Source organism: Mesoplodon mirus (assembly GCF_964341445.2).
Source record: "Mesoplodon mirus genome assembly, chromosome: 18".
Lineage (NCBI taxonomy): Eukaryota > Metazoa > Chordata > Mammalia > Artiodactyla > Ziphiidae > Mesoplodon > Mesoplodon mirus.
Genome location: NC_138994.1, coordinates 18597093 through 18616210, shown reverse-complemented (window position 1 = coordinate 18616210; position 19118 = coordinate 18597093). Strand labels below are relative to the sequence as shown.

The window sequence follows — 19118 nt, the reverse complement described above, 5'->3', positions numbered from 1 at the left end:
TGCCCCTTCTATTTTTGCTTAATAATATAGTTTTTCCCAAACAGCACATATAGATCTTCCTCATTCTTTTTACCATTCCCAATATTGCATTGCATGTACATTCTAGAGTTTATTTCACCTGTACCAACTGCTTAATTATTTGTTCCTACAAATGCTACAACGAGCAGCCTTGTACACATATCTTGGTGTACTTTTGCAAGCAAAGCCATAGAATTGCTGAGTCAAAGGAATTTGCTTTTGTAACTCTGCTATTGTCAACTGCTCTCCAAAATGCCCCACCAATGATGTATGTGTGAGTACCTGCTTCCCCAAGTCTCAGCCAATATTGACCATTATCAAAGTTTTATCGAACCTTTGTATATTATTTTGTATCAGTCAGGGTTTTCCAGAAAAACAGAACCAGTAGGAAATATATCTATAAAGAGAGATTTTTTTTTTTTTTTTAAAGAAGATGTTGGGGGTAGGAGTTTATTGATTTATTTATTTATTTTTGCTGTGTTGGGTCTTCGTTTCTGTGCGAGGGCTTTCTCTAGATGTGGCAAGCGGGGGCCACTCTTCATCGCAGTGCGCAGGCCTCTCACTATCGCGGCCTCTCTTTTTGCGGAGCACAGGCTCCAGACGCGCAGGCTCAGTAGTTGTGGCTCACGGGCCTAGTTGCTCTGCAGCATGTGGGATCTTCCCAGACCAGGGCTCGAACCCGTGTCCCCTGCATTAGCAGGCAGATTCTCAACCACTGCGCCACCAGGGAAACCCCAAGAGAGATTTCATTCAAGGAGTTGGCTTACACAGCCGTGGGAGTTGGCAAGTAAACTCTGTAGGGATGGCCAGCAGATTGGAAATTCTCAGGCAGGAGCCAATACTACAATCTTGAGGCATAATTTTTTCTTTCTCAGGGAAATCTCAGCTTTGCTCTTAAGGTCTTTCAATTAACTGGATAAAGCAAATGCAGGTTATTGAAGACTTACAAGTCAGCTGATTGTAGATGTTAATCACATCGAAAATATGCCTTCACAGCAATCTCTAGATTAGTGTTTAATTGAATAACTGGGATTATAGCCTGGCCACGTTGACACATAAAACTAACCGTATATACAAACACATAAAATATATCTATTCATAACCTTTGTTCATTTTTCTATTGAGACTTTCTTTTGAGAGCTCTTTATATTACTTGGTGTTTTAACCCTTTGTCATATGTCTTGCCAATATTTTCCCTCTTTCTTTTCTTTTTCTTTTTTTTTCTTTTTTGGTTTGTAACTGCATTTTTATTTCTTTTTTTGGAAACATCTTTATTGGAGTATAATTGCTTTACAATGGTGTGTTAGTTTCTGCTTTATAACAAAGTGAATCAGCTATACATATACATATATCCCCATATCTCTTCCCTCTTGCGTCTCCCTCCCACCCTCCCTATCCCATCCTTCTAGGTGGTCACAAAGCACTGAGCTGATCTCCCTGTGCTATGTGGCTGCTTCCCACTAGCTATCTATTCTACATTTGGTAGTGTATATATGTCCCCCTCTGTCTTTTGATTTTGTTGCTGGTATCTTCTGTAAACCAGAGTATTTTTTTCTATACAATCAGATCTATTTATCTTTTTCTTTATGGCATCTAAATTTCCTGTCTTGTTAAAAAAGGTTGCTGGGGTGGGATAGGGAGGATGGGAGGGAGACGCAAGAGGGAGGAGATATGGGGATATATGTATATGTATAGCTGATTCACTTGGTTATAAAGCAGAAACTAACACACTAATGTTAAAAAAAAAAAAAAAAGTTCGCTCAGAGCCACTGTAAGAGCCATGGTAACCACCACATTCATCTTGCTTTCTAAATGTTCCCCTGAATCATGAAGTCACAGGAAAGCAATGTACTTAGACAGCATTAGCCTAGCTCCTGTTGAGAGGCCTCTATGGAAATGTGATTTAATGTTAGGCCCTGGCTTTTAGCAAGGGTCGATACAAAAACTATAGGAAAAACTTTGCATCTTCTGCAAAATTATAAATGCCCATTTTTTAAAAATTTATTTATTTATTTTTGGCTATGTTGGGTCTTCATTGCTACGTGCGAGCTTTCTCTAGTTGCGGCGAGCGGGGGCTACTTTTCGTTGGGGTACGTGGGCTTCTCATTGCGGTGGCTTCTCTTGTTGCGGAGCACCGGCTCTCGGCACGCAGGCTTCAGTAGTTGTGGCTCGAGGGCTCAGTAGTTCTGGCTTGCAGGCTCTAGAGCGCAAGCTCAGTAGTTGTGGCGCACAGGCTTAGTTGCTCCGTGGCATGTGGGATCTTCCCAGACCAGGGATCGAACCCATGTCCCCTGCATTGGCAGGCGGATTCTCAACCACTGTGCCACCAAGGAAGCCCTACAAATGCCCATTTTGTCATTCAAGACCTCTTGTATAAGAGTCTACATAAGAGATTCCTCTCAGCAGCTCATGCCAAGAGAAAATACTCATTGATTGACAGGACTCAAGTACCACACACCCCACCTGGTTTCCCATTTTGTCTTGACTGCCAGGAAATCCAGAATCAAATGTAATTCTCAAATGCAGGAAAAACGCAGCCTCACTCTGGGGCAGAAATTCCTCGGGCAGCATCATTAACTGCCATTTTTTATAGTGGGTTTTGTGGCAAATCACCTCAAATCCCTTTTGGATGTGGATGAGACACAAAAACGGACATAAACAAAATGACTTAAGAAGAGAGAACAGAGTTCAAGATGGCAGAGTAGAAGGACGTGTGTGTGCGGGGGTGGATGTGTGTGAACACACATATATGTGTATTTAGAGAACCCACTCCTGCAGCCACCAGGAACTCTCAGCAGCCTAATCTACACAGCAGGCCCTCAAACCCCTCTGCTGCTCCCTTTCAGACCATCCTGGTGGGCGACAGCGGCGTGGGGAAGACATCTCTGCTCGTTCAGTTCGACCAGGGCAAGTTCATCCCGGGATCCTTCTCAGCCACCTTGGGCATCGGATTCACAGTAAGTACCTCTGGGCTCGGGGGCCCTGCTGGGCCTCTGACAGGGTCCCAGCAGGAAACAGGTGGATGTTCACATTGGATCATTCAGGAGGTTTAATAGAAAGGCTATTTACCAAGATGCAGGCCATGGGTGGCGAAACCAGGAGGGATGGCCCAGGGCCCTTGGGCAGTTTCAAGGCGTCCATCCCACCCCGAGCCTGAAAAACAGTGAGGAGGGCACCGTCACCAGAACCAGGGACAAAGAGGTCTGCGTGGGCAGGGCTGGGAGGAGCTGTCACCCTCGGTGGTGGAACGGAGCAACCAGTGCAATAAGTCGGCCGCCCTCCCGTGGTGCTCTCCCCTGCTTCCCCTCCATCTTCTTCCTGGGCTCCGCATGGCTGAAGACAACTAGTAAGCAAGGGGATATCTTGATATAGACACAGGGCAAGAAGAGCCTGGAGAGCCAAAGGGATGCCTTAAAAGTTTAAGCACAGGGCTTCCCTGGTGGCGCAGTGGTTGAGAGTCCGCCTGCCGATGCAGGGGACATGAGTTCGTGCCCCGGTCCGGGAAGATCCCACATGCCGCGGAGCGGCTGGGCCCATGAACCATGGCCGCTGAGCCTGTGCATCCGGAGCCTGTGCTCCGCAACGGGAGAGGCCACAATAGTGAGAGGCCCGCATACCGCCAAAAAAAAAAAAAAGAAGTTTAAGCACAATCCAAACTTGGCATTGTCATGTGGGTCCTAGGGCGCTGGCAGGTCAAGGGTTAAAGTTCAGGTTGTAGCACTCTGTCTCTCCCTGGACACAGCCTCAAGTTTTCTCTATTCCCAGTCCTTCTGTGGGCCACGAAGCCCTTGCTCTAGCTCACATCCCCATTTCTCTCCACTTTCACCATGGCTACCGGCTGCTGTCAGAAGACCTTGAACCCTGGGGAGGCCTTTGGAAGGGTCTCGGCCCTCTCTTGGACAGTGGCAGGAGCAGCAGGACCCTCTTTTGGGGTCTCCAGAATCCTAGTCTCCAGAGATGCAGGAGAGCAAATGTCATTTCTTGGGCAGCATGTGTATTTGAAAGGCCAGCCCCCGGGACCAAACAGAGCACCAGGCCTGCGAGGTGCTGGGACACAGCAGAGCCATGCTGGTGGGAAGAGAGAGGGGACCCCCAGAATCTGGGCCTGCCCACTGGGTCACAGTGCAGAAGGCAAGGGCCCACGATGGAGCAGAAATGAGAGGCTGGCCAGGGTGTGCGCCAGAGCCTGGAGTGAGGGGCGGGGCCGAGCCCCCGGAGGACGGGGCCGAGTCCATGGGGGCGGGGCTGATTTCCAGGAGAGTGTGGCCATCCTGGCAACCCCCAAGCCTTGGACCAGGCTGCCATGAAATGAACCAGGATGGCGGTGTCAGGCGTCCTCCACCGCGGGCCCACGTCACCTGCCCCTCGGCACCCAGGGCACACGGTGTCCCCACACTCCTCACTCACTCCACCCCCGTCCTTCCGCCTGTCAGAGGACAGGAGGCAGAGAGTAGGGTGGGGAGTCTGATTCACACTCCACAGAGGCACAGGGGTGGGACCTCCAAATTCTGCCACCAGCCTGGTAAGAAAAGTGAGGCAACTTGCCCGTGAGAAGGAAGAAAGTGTGTGGTCAACAGGGCAGGCCGGGCTCTTCCCCTCTCCTGGGCCAGGGCCTTCCAGAGCCTCGGCTGCTTGCCTGGCACTGGTCAGCACCTCAGGACAAACCCGTGGGCAGCTTATGTTGAGTGAGGGCCTGAGGGCCCAACTCAGGCCTGAACCTGGGCTCTCCTGGGTCAAGTACATGACCTGGGAGCAAAACGGGTACATAGTCTACCCCTCAGCTGGGACACAAACCTAGGGGAACCCCCATAACTGGTGGTAGAGGGCAGGAACAACAGCCCATGATGGGGACCACACCAAGGACAAGTGACTGACCCTGGGCCTAGACACACTGCCCAGTTATCTACAAAGAGGTCTGCAGCTCTCGCTGAGAAAATGTCTGTCTCCTCCCCAAGCCCCCTTCCCACCCCTCATCTAGCACTAAGCACCCTCAATTCCTTTCCTTTCCAGAGACAGGTCTCTTTCCAACCCTCTGCTCAGAGCAGCTTGATCTTTGTGGAGCAGCTGAAGTCTCCTGTGTTGTCTGACAAAGGGGCTGGAGGGCATTGGGGTCTCCTTCCAATATCAGTGGTCTGGGGAGCCCCAGAGAGCTGGGCTGCAGGACACTCATTTGTCTGTCTGTCATTTGCACAGAGGTTTGAAACACTGCCGACAGCTGGCCATGTGCAAGTGCCCTGTGGCCAGCCCTGGTTGTGGCTGAATTCCTGGTAACTGAGGTCCTGCTGGCCTAACTCATAAGGCTGAGTGCAGCCTGGGCAGCAGGAGAGGGGAGGAGTCCTTGATCTTCACTTTAAAGGAGACAGAGGTGGGGAATTCCCTGGTGGTCCAGGGGTTAGGACTCTGCACTTCCACTGCAGGACAGCAGGGGTCACGGGTTCGATCCCGCATGCCATGCGGCCAAAAAAATAATAATAATACTAAAAAATAAAGGAAACAGAGGTAAGTGGGGGGACCACCTGGGGTCTGCCCTCAGGCCACTTCTCAGAGCCTCTGGAGCCCATTGCTTCCGGAAGCGGGACCGGCCCAGGTCCTGGGTAGATGCCTCTCAAACCAATATCTTCCCCAACTACTCCATCATCACCTCCATCAAACTGGCTGCTGAGTCCTGCGGATGGGTTTACTGGGGTGCTGACACCGACCGGGCTCACACTGTAGTTGCTCCAGCTGGCCCCTCCCCCATGCCAGTTCAGGTCCTCCTGGCTACCTCTTGCCTTGGTGTGCCCCAAACTCTCCAGTCTTGCCTGAACACTGCTGTAAAGTTCATCTTCCAAAAGCCTTGCCCCCGCGCCCCACGACCAAGCACCATCAGTCTCACTACCACCTTCCAATAAAGTCAAAACCCCTCATCTGCCAGCTGAAGTCTTGCACAATTTAGCCTGGTGGTTTTTCAAACACTCATGTAATGCACATAAAAACCTCCATTTTGTCTGCAGTGCAGATCCCAAACTCACCCATGCACACGTGGGGACCAGGATTTGCATATTGTCAGCCACCACGGACTCTGGTGCAGATGCTCCATGTGCCTCAGCCCCCCAGCCTCTGTCTTGGTCTCCCCTCCACATCCTGACCCTGCACTCACAGGGCTGTGCACCTTTCCCCCCAGCTCTGGGGGTCTCTTCCAGCCCCCTCTGCTCACTCCCCGATCTCCTCGGCTGCACACAAAGGCCCCCCTCTGAACAACCATGAGATTTCATGAGGCATCATCACCTCCTGTATCAGGAAGGGGTGTGGGTGTGTGGGGTTACTTGTGCACAGGAGGGCAGGGAGATCTGTTAGGGGTAATGTGGGGTGTATGTGCCTTCTGGATTTGGAGGTGATAAGAGGGGCTGGGATCATTTAAGCGGCGCTTTCCAGGAATTCCTTGGCGGTCCAGTGGTTAGGACTCCTCGCTTTCACTGCCGAGGGCGCGGGTTCGAGCCCTGGTAGGGGAACTAAGATCCTGCAAGCCCCATGGCACGGCCAAAAAAAAAAAAAAAAAAAAAAGGAGGGGCTTTATTTGGAGGGTGATTTGTACATCTGGGGACGGCGTGAGAGAGGAGGGCCAGTTAGGGGTGTGTGTTGGTGGTGTGGGATGAGCTGTGTCTGTAACTGTGATGTGGTGAGAGGTGTGTAGGGGGACGTGAGGTGTGGGTTTGGGGAGGGGTGGTCATTTAAGATGCGTGTTTGGGGGTGGCCGTGTAAGGCATTGTGTGTTTATGGTATGATATGAGGTGTGCCTGTGTTCATGATGTGACATGTGTGTTTGTGGGATGATGTAGGGTATGTGTGGTTGTGGTGTGTCATGAGGTATGTGTGTGTGATTGTAGCTGATACAAGACGGTGTATGTGGCTTGATTTGAGGTGTGCATGGTGTGAGGGGTATGTGTTTCTGTGATGCTGGGTGTATGTGAGATTTGAGGTGTGTGTGTGAGTTGTGTACATGATGTAAGGTGTCTGTTTGTGGTGTGGTGTGAGCTGTGTGTGTCTGTGTGGGGTGTGAGGTATGGGTGGGGTGACGTGTGCCTGGTGTGAGTACTTGGGGAGATGCAGGCTGCCCCAGCGTGTACACAGCACTAAAGAGGCTGCCAGGAGGCCTGGACCTCCCAGAGGTTGTGCTCCCCAGGACACCCGTCTAAAGAGCCCCCATCCCTGAGTGGGTTGTGCTCCCTCCCTTTGGGGCAAAACCTGCCTCTCCTGCACCCCCAATTCTGAACACCCCTGACCCCCTCTCACTTCTGCCTCACTGGCTGCTGCCCTTGAACACCCCGCCTGATGCTGCAGTGTCCCAGAGGACCGTGTGTAACACTCTGCATACAACACAGCCCACAGGCCCCAGACCCAGCGGGCCACACAGGCGTGGCCCAGAAGAGGGCAGCCGGGCCTCCCCCAGTGCCACCAGCCCACTCGGACTCTGGTCCAGCGTACAGCAAGACAGTGTTTGTATTTCTCCACTACTTCTGGAGCGTTCACACTGATGGGCAACCGTCTCCATCCCAAACCTGTGTGCCACGGGACAAAGAGGGTCTTGGTGGAGCCAATATAAACCACAGCCGGAGGCCAGAAATCAAGGCATCGGCAGGGCCACGCTCCCTCTGAAGGCTCAAAGGGAGGGTCCTTCCTTGCCTCTTCCAGTTTCTGGTGGCTCCCGGAAATCCTTGGCATTCCTTGGCTTGTAGCTGCAACACTCCCACCTCTGCCTCTGTTTCCACATGGCCATTTTCTCCCTGTGTGTCCTCTTCTTATAAGGACACCAGTCGTATTGGATTAAGGGCCCACCCTACCCTCTATGACTTCATCTTAAATAATTACAACGCAATGACCCTACTTCCAAATAAGGTCACATTCTGAGTTACTGGGGTTTAGGACTTCAGCATCTCTTTGGGGAGTGGGGGGAGCATAATGCAACCCGTATCAGCCTGGTTGGCAGTGGAAGGCCAGGGAGGACCAGGCCAGGTCCCCTCTCTCCTTCCTCCTTGGTCATTACCCACTTGCGCTGAAACCCTCTCCCCTGCAGGGTTCCTGGATGAGCCCTCAGGAGCCCAGAGCCCACGGCATTGAATGGACTGGGGCGTTATGTGCAGCCAGAGCCTCTGGCACCCAAACAGCAGGCAAGAACGCACACCTGCAGGGTTGTGTAGAGCTGCTCCTTGCCCTGGTATGGCGCCCCGTTTGAGTCCCTCCCTCTGTGCAGATGAAGTTACGGCCCACCACTTCCGGCAAACAGCTCCAGCTGCTGCCAAAAGTTACATGGTAGGAGGCGGGTGTACACACAGTCCCCTCGGGGCCTATGGTCACCCATAAGCCATGCCTGCCCCTTGCCCCTCACCCCAACATGTAGGTAAAGAGGTGCAGAGCCCCTGCCTCTCCTCACACCCTTCACACAGTTCCTTTGTAGTGCACCCACCCTGTTCCACCGGAACAGCCCCTCACTTATATAAGATGCTGGGACAGCGTAATTGAATGGTTAGCCCAAGCCAGGGCCCCTGAACTTCGCTATGGACAACCCCGGACATACTCTCACCCTCTGTCACCAGGAGCTGCAGGGTTCCTTGGATGTCCTGGAGACTCTGCTCAAAATGATTCACCACAGGGACTTCCCTGGAGGTCCAGTGGTTAAGACTCTGCGCTTCCATTGCTGGGGGCGTGAGTTTGATCCCTGGTGGGGGAACTAAGATCCCACGTGCCAGCGCGGTGGAGCCAAAAAAAAAAAAAAGATTCAGGACTTCATGAATTCTTTTGATACCAACGTTTAAGGCCTACTCGGTGCCAGGGGTCAGCTCTGCCTTTGGGAGCGCCTGGATTGGGAGGTGTGCAGGGAAGCCCACCTCGGAAGGCTCTCCGGGGTGGGCACATTCTGGGCGCAGCCCAACAGGGCAGGCGGAAATGGGAGGTGTCAAAGTCCAAGCACCGGCCAGGGGCCCCGAAGTGCAAATGTGCTGCAAGGTGAATATCCATCGGTCGGTAAACATAATTACATTCACATGATGTCGAGCTGGGGTGCATTAGCAAAAGCGAAACTGCCTGAGAGCTGCGCTCGGAACGCACGCCTCCTCGTGAACCCCGCGCAGCGCTGCCCAGGGGCGTCTCCAGCCCCCCCCGCCCCCGCTCCCGGAGCCACCTGTTGCCCGCCAGCTGGATGGAGCCCGGGCGCCGCCTCCTGGCCACGCTGCGCAGTGGCAACCCGGGCGCGGGTCCGCGAGTCCCAGCGAGGCCAGACCTTCCCCGGAAAGCGGGGTCTCCAGGGGCAGCTCCCGGTGGGAACCTAACCCCGGCAGCTGGCAACCCTGGGGACCGGTCGGTCCTAGGGCTGGATTTGGCCCACGCTCTCAGGACAGTGTGGCTCAGGGGGGCCCTCCTGCCCCTCGGGAGCTGACCCTGCCGTCCTGCGCGCCCCCGCGGGACAGCCAGCTCCCCGCCAGTGTCTTTCAGGTGGCGGACGGAGGGAGGAGCCTGTCGGGGTCCGGGCCGGGGCGGTGGAGGGGAGGAGTGGGTGGAGCCTAAGGCGAGGCGGTTCCTGCACCGTCCCTCGCCCTCCGCCTGCCCCAGCTCACCTCTGGTCCAGGGACATGACGGGCACCCCTGGCGCCGCTGCCACCCGGAACGGCGAGGCCCCCGAGCGCTCCCCGCCCTGCAGTCCGAGCTACGATCTTATGGGCAAGGTGGGTGGGCACTGCACCCAGCGCTGGGGACTCGGTGCCGGCTCTGGGGGTCACCCCTCCCCGCGCTCTTCGTCCTGAGACCCCGGCCCTCCCCGCCCAAGACCCTTTCTGGCTGCGTCTGCGTTGGACTCATCCCTTCCCCCCAGGCAGCCGGGTCTCCCAGAATAAGGAAGGAGGGTCGAGACAGAGCCCTGGGCCCATGCCAGCGTCCAGGGATCTGGACTGGCTCCGTGGGAGAAGGGAGAGGAAGGTCGGAAGGAGCGAATGACTCCCCACCCAGAGGACCCCAATCCCATTTTCTTCTGCCACACTCCGGCCAATACGAGCCCCGGGAATCCCATGCTTCTAGGTAGGGTTTGAGCGCACAACCCTCCAGGGTACAGGCACCCGAAGCGCTGGGAAATAGGGCTGCCTGGCGACTCAGAAAGGACGCCCCCTGGCGGCGGGGGAACTTGCAGTTAATGCCTTTCTCCCAGTTTCCAGGCTTTAGGACTGAACATCTTTAGGACCCCAGCTGCCCGCAGGCGCTACCCCTTCCCTTTCCACCCCTGCAGTCACTGCCCACACCTTCTTCTGGGAGGATGTTGTTAGCCAGAATGCAGGCCCACATGGGAATTTTTAGAACCTGAGAAAGATCTGGGGCGTTAGGCACAAGATCTTTCTTAAGTCAGCTGTCTGGGGCTGGTTCACTCTGCGGGTGGCCCTGAACGGAAGTAGGTGGGGCTGGTGGTGGACACTGGTCTGTCTGCCCTCCCTCCATGCCCTTGGAGCAGGCAGGTACCAGGAACTCTGAAAGAGGTGCTGAGAGAGCCCAGAGCCCCCACTCTTCCTCTGTAGGGTTGGGGATAGATTAGGGAAGGGGCCGCCCATCTCATGCTACATGGCCTTGAAGGAGACCTGCTTCTTTCTGCGCCTTGGATTCCTCCTGCAACCCCCCTTGTTTCAGGGGAAGCTACTCTGCAAGTCACCCACCCAGAGCCGTTGTGATAAGCGTCCTCTGTGGGCTCCAGGCAGGAAGTCGGCCCCCAGTGTGTTCAGGGGAGGGGAGCTGCTGAGGGCCAGATGCAGGCCGCTGGGAACTGCCTGATCTCTTTGCCTGACAAGCCAGCTGGGTGTTTGTCTAGGAGGTGGCAAGGCTGGGCAGCTGTTTGTTTGGTGGACTTGCCTGGCTGGGTGGGTGGCATCATTTGCTCAAGGCAGCCGTCATCTGTAAAGTACACAGGTGCTTGCCCTCCCTCTCTCTCTCCCTCCTTCCCCATTGGGTACTGGGACCCAGGAGCCATGGAGCAATACAGGCTCCAGAGGGCTCCTTAGCCCCCAGCCTGCCATCTGTCCCCTGGGCCAAGCGGCATCTGTGGAGAGTTGGCCTCTGGCCCCCACCAGCCTTCGTGCCCAAGGCCTGCCTAGGAGACTGAGTCCAGGATGGTCTGGGAAGAGCCTGGTGGGAGCTCCTTGGGGAGGATTAGAGGGGATGGGGCCACAGACAGGCAGCACTCACCCCAGGCCACTCTTCTGGAGTCAGGTGGTTCATGCCAAAATTGTTGACCCTAGACATTAACAGAGTCTAGAAAGGCCTCAAAGAAATTATCCCTCTCTCCTTCTAACCATTGTGGAAACTCCCACAGAAGGGTTAAGAAATCTTCCCGAAGTCCCCCAGTAACCCACGTCCAAGCCAGGACCCCAGCCTTCATACACCTTTGGCTCAGCCGCCCACCTCTCCACCAAAGTTAGCTAATCCCATACCCCGTGCCCACAGCAGGAAAGCCCTTGGGCTCCATTGTCAAGGTCAGAGCCTCAAAAATAACTCAAACCTAGTCCCTGCTCAGCCCATTAAGTATCGACTCGGCCTGTTGGGAAAGTTCCAGCATCAGGTCTGGACCTCTGTTCTCCAAGATTGAGGAGTGACTGGACAGAGGGGTCCCCTCCCTGCCCATGGTCCCCAGAGAAGATGAGCAGATACTGGACAGACAGGAAAGGGACAAACATACCCTCCCCACACTCCCTCCTGCTCTGCCGCCTACAGTGACCAGGGATGCCAATTTTCAGCCATTTGTCCCACGTGGGGGGTTTCTGCGGAAAGAACTTCAGACTAAATGTCTCTCCGCTTCAGTATAAATTTCAACCTTCCCTAATTCATGCAACGCTTTTATAAACGTAAAATGTCATTAGGAACTTCCAAATAAATGTAACCAAAAGTAAAACACCCGAACAAAAGTAAGTTTAGAATATGGCTTTGCAAATGACAGAGCCGTGCCCCCATCAGATTCTGATACACTCCCTTGGGTGGGAATCCCTGTCTGAGGTATTAACACTTCTCTTTCTGGCACCAGTGCCCCGCCCACGTGTGCACACATGCGTGGAACACACACAGAGAGGGAAGGGATCCTAGCACGGTGCAGAGTCGAGACCACATGCATGTGGTTGTTCTCTGGGGCCACCGAGCACGTTTGGGGTCCTGTTAGTGCTAAGGTGGCAACTCAGGCTTCCAGGAAACCAGATGAGGACAGGAGGGTCAGAGGGAGAGCCTGAGAGGCAGCCGGAGCCAGGGAGTGTGGAGAGGAGAGGCAGGGTGAAGGCAGCAGCAGGCTTTTCCAGAAGCACGTGCCCTCGGGGCAGTCGGCATCCTTCCCTGGCTCTCCCTGGAAGCCCAGAAACTTGCCCCAGCTCCCCACTAACTGCCTCTGCCCCCATCTCCTAGGTGATGCTTCTGGGAGACTCAGGCGTCGGCAAAACCTGTTTCCTGATCCAATTCAAAGATGGGGTCTTCCTGTCCGGGACCTTCATAGCCACTGTCGGCATAGACTTCAGGGTGAGGTGGCTGCAGGCTCCTCCTCCCAGCAACGAGCCAGGGGCTATGGCTCAGGCACGGGGGGCGGTCCTCTCCTCACCTGCGCTGGCTTCTCAGGACTGCTGTGGCTCACCCTAGGGCACAGGATGCTCCCCTAGGGACCGCAGAGGTGGCCAGCTTAGAGGAGTCTGGGCTTGGGGAGGCTCCTGGCTCCCCTACAGGATGAGAAATGAGAGACTGAGTCTTAAAATCCTGCCCCCAGCCAGGCAGACATATCCCACCGTGCTAGCTGGGCGCCCCGGCAAGACCTGAGGTCAGCCAGTCTTTCTGGAGTCCCGGAAAGCACAGCCCGGCTCTAGGTCGAGGAGCTGGGCTGGCCCTGTGGGGAGAGAGCAGCTTGCCAGCATCCCTCCCTCTCACCTCGATGAACCTGTCTTTACAAATCGGCATCCCGAATGCTGAGGGCTCTGAGCACTGCACATGCGCAGGGGCCAGGAGTGTGAGGGTCTAACCCTGGCAGGGGTGCTCTCAAAGGCCAGGTGCCTCCCTCCCAGTGCGAGGGGAAGCTTCACTTAGGAGAACTAGTGGACAGCCAGGGGAAAGACGGCCCTGCAGATCCAGCCTCTGTGGTCCCCGAGATGCTGGTGGGCGTCTCATCTCTAAGAGCTTGGAGGCTGGGCTCTGCCCGTGCACCTTGCTGAGCCCGGGCTGGGGCAAGAGGAGGGGTGCGGTCAGGCAGGTTCTCAGGCTCTCCCTGCCTTGGCGTGTTGTGAGAAGGGCAGACGGAGTCCCCAGAAGAGAGGACTCCAAAGTAGGGGTACCTGGGGACAGAGTCCCACTGCCCTGATGGGGCGATCTGGCTGGAGACGTCTCCGGGGCTCACCAGACCCCCGTGGCCCTGGGGAGCAACCAGACAGGATGTTTGCTGTTCTGTAGGATTCAGCAGAAGGCAGAAACCAAGACTCCCCTGCCCTCCACGCCCACCTCTCCCTCTGCCCTTTTGTCTTTCAGAACAAGGTGGTGACCGTGGATGGTATGAGGGTGAAGCTGCAGGTGAGACCAGCGGCTGGGAGGGCTGGGGTGTGGGCGAGAGAATGGGGGAGCCTGCCCAAGCTCTGCACCCAACCACAGGAGGCCTGCGGCCCTGCGCTCGGCCTGGGCTCACTTCCTGTGGGGGCCAGGAGAGGAAACGGCTTTTGTTTGTTTGATGTCTGCAGAAAAAGCCGTTCCCAGGCACCCTCCCCTCTGTCAAAGGCAGCAGCTCTAAGTGCCTTCAGACAAGCTTAGGCTCGCTCCAAATCCTCCCCAGTTTCCCAGACCTCATCTGCTCTAGGAGGTTGGACACCTCTAATCCCTGGGCTGGGCAAGACCGAACGAGCTTGAGAACTCATTAACTACCACCATCCGGGACATCATCAGGTGTTCACAAGCCCATGAGGAACTAAAGAAGGAAACCTCTCACCTCCCCACCCATCTCTCGTACCACAACATGGCTTTCCTCTGCTCAGCACAGTCCCTGCCCCCTTCTGACCATTTGTCCATCCCTTCCTAGATCTGGGACACCGCAGGGCAGGAGCGGTTCCGCAGTGTCACCCACGCTTATTACCGAGATGCCCAGGGTAGGTCCCTCACTTGCTCCACCTCCACGCCCCCAGCCCACTTGTAGCATCCACCCTTCTGCCCCAGGTTCCATGTGTGACCTCTCTCTCCCCCTCCAGCCTTGCTCCTGCTGTATGACATCACCAACAAATCTTCCTTCGACAACATCCGGGTAGGTCCTCCCTACCCACCACTCATGAGCAGGCAGGGCAGGGCCTGTGCAGGCCGGGGCTGCTTCCTGCTTTGTGGGGATGGGTGGAGCATGGAATATGGCTGCCTCATCAAAAACACCGGAGCTGTGACTCAGAAGTAATAAACTACTCCTGGGTAGTTGATCGGCATGTGGGCATAAAGGCCAAGCAGGCTGTGTGCCACCTGCTTATCCCTGACTGTGATTCATGGAGCATTTCATGACAAAATGTTCAGAAAGTGCCCAGCTCCACCCTGGACAATTACCCACAGAGACCAAGGGGAGAGCCCAAGCAGAAAAGTCTACCCATACATCCACCCCAACTTTCAAGAAGGTGACTCAGGCAGACAAAGTGAGTGGCTCTCTCCTCACAAGCAAACTATTAAATAGTCGAGACAGTAATTCAACAAAGACAAACACTGACTCTGTGCACAGCATGGTGACGATTTCACATGCTCCCTGACCTCAAGGGGTTGACAAGCAAACTGGGGGAACAAGACATACAGATATAAAACTGCTTATAAACTGGATGGAATCCATGGCACTCCTACTGCCACCTCCAACCCCATGCTCAGGGCAGACATCACTAATCAATCACAGTATTTTTGATCACTGAGCCCTTATGGGGCCTTAGAATCCTCAACAGGGCACTCGAGGAGACTGCTGGTGACTACCAGCTGATTTATGAGATAAAGCCTCTGTCACCTCTGTCTTTCATAGAACTGAGAGCTACACTGCAAGGGGTTTAGAGCTACTCAGGACTGGAGAGGCCCAAACAAAGATGGAGATGAGAGAATGCACAGGGCATTCTGATCGGTGTTCAGGTGCAGTGAGTAGTCCAGGATAATCCACAGGGCAGAAGAAGGAAAGGCAAGAGGGAGGAGGGGAATCACCGGGGCTCAGCGCACCCTCTCCCACAGGCTTGGCTCACTGAGATTCACGAGTACGCCCAAGGGGATGTGGTGATCATGCTCCTAGGCAACAAGGTGAGTGGCTCCAGGGCAGGGTCAGCCCACCCTTCTCCCACTGCCCCAAGAGTATTAGCTGGACCTCCTTCCAGCAAAGCACTCTTTACAGCCTCCAGTTCAGGAGTCTGACTTATCTGGAGGCTTCAGCCCATCATATCTGCCCTCTTAAAGCTTTGGAAATGGCCCCCTGCAGGGAAAGGTCAAGCTGCTTCCTGAGAGATCCAGAAATGACCAGCTGCTCAGCCCCTATTAGATCCTAGGGACTAGATACCCGGATTAAGAGCTGTGTGTGGAAAGGGTTAACCTCAAATACTGTCAGCCCTTCGAGGCTGGCCACTACCCCCTTGCCAAGCAGAGTTACCCACCTCCCTGAGTTGGGATGAGATCCCCCTGCTGGGAGCTGGGTAAGAACTTGAAGAAGGCAGAAGCCCTGGCCCCAGGTGGATCATACCACCTGCAGTCCCGCAGGCTACCAGCAGAGGGCGGGAAGTGCCTGCTCCCAGGGCAGAAAGCTGAGCCAGCGGGGCAGGAGAGGGGCCATCTGGGGTCAAGGCTTCCTTCCCCAGAGTGACCCACCTGGGCTTGACAGGCGGATGTGAGCAGTGAAAGGATGATCCGTTCAGAGGATGGAGAGATGCTGGCCAGGGTAAGTGACTGCCTGGGGGGAGGGCGGAGGGGGTGGCAGCCGGAGACTGGCCACTGAGGATAATCTCACCCTGGCAGGAGTTTGGAGTTCCCTTCATGGAGACCAGCGCCAAGACGGGCATGAACGTGGAGTTAGCCTTTCTGGCCATTGCCAAGTGAGCGCTGAGCCGGGAAGGGAACGTGCAGGGCAGGGTGGCACCATCTGGGAATTCAGTAGGGCCTGGCCCTTGGCCCAGTCCCCAGGCCCAAGTATATTCTGCATTCGGAGGCCCCCTGGCCCCAGGCCGTGGGAGTGGGTGAAGGCTCAGTTCCTCACTGCCTGCCCAGCCCATTTCTTCTTCCTCTTCAAGGGAGCTGAAATACAGAGCCGGGCGGCAGGCTAATGAACCCAGCTTCCAGATCCGGGACTATGTGGAATCCCAGAAGAAGCGGCCCAGCTGCTGCTCTTTCTTGTGAATCCCAAGGGGCTGAGACGAAGCTCCAGAGACGCACAAGGATGCAGCCTTCTCCCTCAGACCTGGTCTATTCTCACTGGCTGAGCCAATGAGGAGAGAGTTGGGGGACCCAGTGCACAGCCCCTCCGTACTCCTGCCCCTATTCTAGCTCCTGTAGCTTCCCTGCATCCCCGGAGGAGGGTAAAATATTTTTATTTCATTTTAATGATGCATAATCTAATCAAAAGGGCACCAGAAAACGGAGGAAGGGAGCTGGTGCCCCTTTTGCCTTCTAGTGCTAGGACTCAGGGGCCTGGGCTTCCCACCTAACCACGATGAGGGTGATATTGCTCCAGCTCAGCACCAGGGGGCACTGATGCACTTCTGGGGTATGAGGCAGGGAGTGACCCCATTCCCACCCTTCAGCTGGCAAGAGGCTGAGCAGCCCCAGGCCTTCATTTCCTCCGGCTCCCCAGAGAACAATCTTCCCCAATAAGACAGGGCCCTTGTGCCGGGAGCTAGACCAAAGCCTCAGGAAGATAAGAGATGTGGAGATTGGGCAAGGACCCAGCTCCCTGGGGGGAGGGGAGGAGAGGAGTAACAGAGATTAGGTCTGTCTGTTAGGCTACCTCTGGCCTTACTAGCCCCTGTCTAGGAGGTGCACCCCATTTCCCCCAGCCCACAAGCACATTAGGGCACCTGGCAGCATCTGGTTCCTATTCGCTGGACCTCAGATCCCAGGGGAGCCCCTCCTCCCTGAATCCCTGGCCTTATCTTCCTACCTTTCTGCCTGTGTCCCCAGACACCTACAGTTACTGATAGGGAAAGGTTATTCTTCTGTCCCAAGCCTTTGGCAGGTATGCAGCCCACAGGGTACTTCTTCAAGCAGCTGTAGCGCTTCCACTGGATAAAGAGCCAGATAAAAAGAAAGCCCTGGGCCTCCCTGGTGGCGCAGTGGTTGAGAGTCCGCCTGCCGATGCAGGGGATACGGGTTCGTGCCCCGGTCTGGGAGGATCCCATATGCCGCGGAGCGGCTGGGCCCGTGAGCCATGGCCGCTGGGCCTGCGCATCCGGAGCCTGTGCTCCGCAACGGGAGAGGCCACAACAGTGAGAGGCCCGCATACCGCAAAAAGAAAAAAAAAAAAAAAAAGAAAGCCCTGACTCCTGGAGTAGGTGGGAGGTAGAAGTGAGCAAACCTCACCCCACTGTGTGACCCCTAAACCCAAGGGCCATCTCCTCCCCGATCAGCCACATCCTTTTCTTCTCAGACGGACATTAGGGCCCAAACTGCTTTATCTCCCTTCATACTGAGCCAGGTTAGGGAATGAGAGGTCATCCATTTCTGGGAAAATCAACGCATTGTATGCAAAACAAGGTCATGTGGGTGAGGCTTGGGTGGGGAGACGAGCAGCAAGGAGTTTACATGGGGCCAAGGTCACATGTCTCCCAAAGCCCTGACCCCAACAATGGGAAGAGGGCAGGAGACGTGCAGATTATGACCTAGAGTCACCTTTACTCCAGCTCTGTTCACCAGGGGTGGGGAGAGGGGTGAGAAAGGTATGCACTGTACAATTCTGCGGCTGCTGCATTTGCTTTCAAGGCAGAAATCTTGCTCCCAGAGCAGAGTCAGCACGATAAGGAAGCTCTCCAGGCCTCTCCCAGGCAGAGCAGGGAGGAGCCTGACCTTGCCGGGTTCTTCTGGGGCCCAAGGCAGGTCGCAGGCAATCCAATCACATGGGCTGCTCTGGGCCTTTAGCATTTGTGTTTTTCAGAAGTAAATGGCAGTATTTTGGAAAGTACACCCTGTCCATTGCTTCTTTGAGGTGCACATGATGCGGGGGTCGGGGGCAGGGTGCGGGGACGGATCATGTTGAAAGGATTGTCGTTGCTTGTCACTGATTGCCAAAATCATTTGCTCCTCACCCTTCAATGTCCCCAACTGGTCACCTCACCCCTAACAGACTGCCCCCAGCCTCTGTGACCAGCCTCTCATCTGAAAGTAGGAGCTGAAAGAAGGTTTATCTTACGGTCCTAATCATTTTTCCTTCTCTATTGAAAAAAGCCAGGGCTCCTTTTCCTATGTAATGTACCCAGAGGTTGGTTACCTGACTCTGATCTGCCTCTCCCCAACCCCACCTCCCTAGCCAAAGGCTGACGCCAATTCCCACGCCATTGCCCCTAGGTGGCCTGTCTTGGATGGGCAGCCCCGTGAAGCCGTGGGCTCTCTGCTGGACCCTCACACTGTCCCAGCAAGGATCAGAGCCCGCACCCCTATTAGCAGTTCCTGGGACAAAGCAAAGTGGCCCCACAAATGGGAAAATCTCGTTATTCAAACTACTCTGTTGGGTCCGAGGTGGACCTCGTTCTTATTCGTAAGACCGCTCGCAGCACCGGAGCGGCATTGATTTTCCTGGCAACAGTAGCCCCTACCCCCACCCCCAAATGGAGTTGCACACTTTGGCTGAAGGCTGTTGAAATGTTAGGGTCCTTTACCCGAGGGTTGGCTCTCAATCCCCGACACAGGTGGAGGGAAATCAGAACAGATCCTGCGGGCCGCTCTGCCCAGTTCCAGGAACTCGCCCCCGCCCGCACCGCCTCCCTCTCCCCGCGCCTCAACCAGCCACTTGGTAACAGACACTTCCACTTCCTGAGCCCTCTTTCTTCTCCCGCCGCGGGGCGCCGCGCTGAGAGCAGAAACTCACCCCTGCGCGCTCCCATTGGCCGGTGTTGTCCCCCTCTCCGTGGTGTCTGATTGGCCCTCGGTGGTCCACACCCTCC

The 19118-nt window shown here is 55.3% G+C and overlaps 1 protein-coding gene across 3 annotated transcripts; it reads left to right on the top strand.

The window, feature by feature from the left end:
* The first annotated feature begins 9608 nt into the window (after positions 1–9608).
* Positions 9609–19048, top strand: RAB37 (RAB37, member RAS oncogene family). Of its 3 annotated transcripts, XR_014291817.1 has the most exons (10): positions 9610–9716; positions 12415–12525; positions 13516–13557; positions 14057–14123; positions 14223–14275; positions 15214–15279; positions 15851–15907; positions 15985–16061; positions 16257–16541; positions 18864–19048. XR_014291817.1 is itself a non-coding variant. In XM_082602770.1 (9 exons), the coding sequence occupies exons 1-9, from the start codon at positions 9624–9626 to the stop codon at positions 16360–16362; spliced, it is 672 nt and encodes a 223-aa protein (XP_082458896.1). In that variant the 5' UTR covers positions 9610–9623; the 3' UTR covers positions 16363–18139. The 3 variants fall into 3 exon arrangements, 1 of the variants encoding a protein (XP_082458896.1); XR_014291816.1 differs by lacking the exon at positions 12415–12525 and having other exon boundaries at positions 9609–9716; XM_082602770.1 differs by lacking the exon at positions 18864–19048 and having other exon boundaries at positions 16257–18139.
* Positions 19049–19118: the final 70 nt, after the last annotated feature.

What these genes read in the sequence shown, in the direction of transcription:
- RAB37 (XM_082602770.1), top strand. Translation starts at nt 9,624, where the DNA reads ATGACGGGCACCCCTGGCGCCGCTGCCACCCGGAACGGCGAGGCCCCC. An exon ending in GCTACGATCTTATGGGCAAG is followed by an intron (nt 9,717 to 12,414) that starts GTGGGTGGGCAC and finishes CCCATCTCCTAG; the next exon opens with GTGATGCTTCTGGGAGACTC. An exon ending in GTATGAGGGTGAAGCTGCAG is followed by an intron (nt 13,558 to 14,056) that starts GTGAGACCAGCG and finishes ATCCCTTCCTAG; the next exon opens with ATCTGGGACACCGCAGGGCA.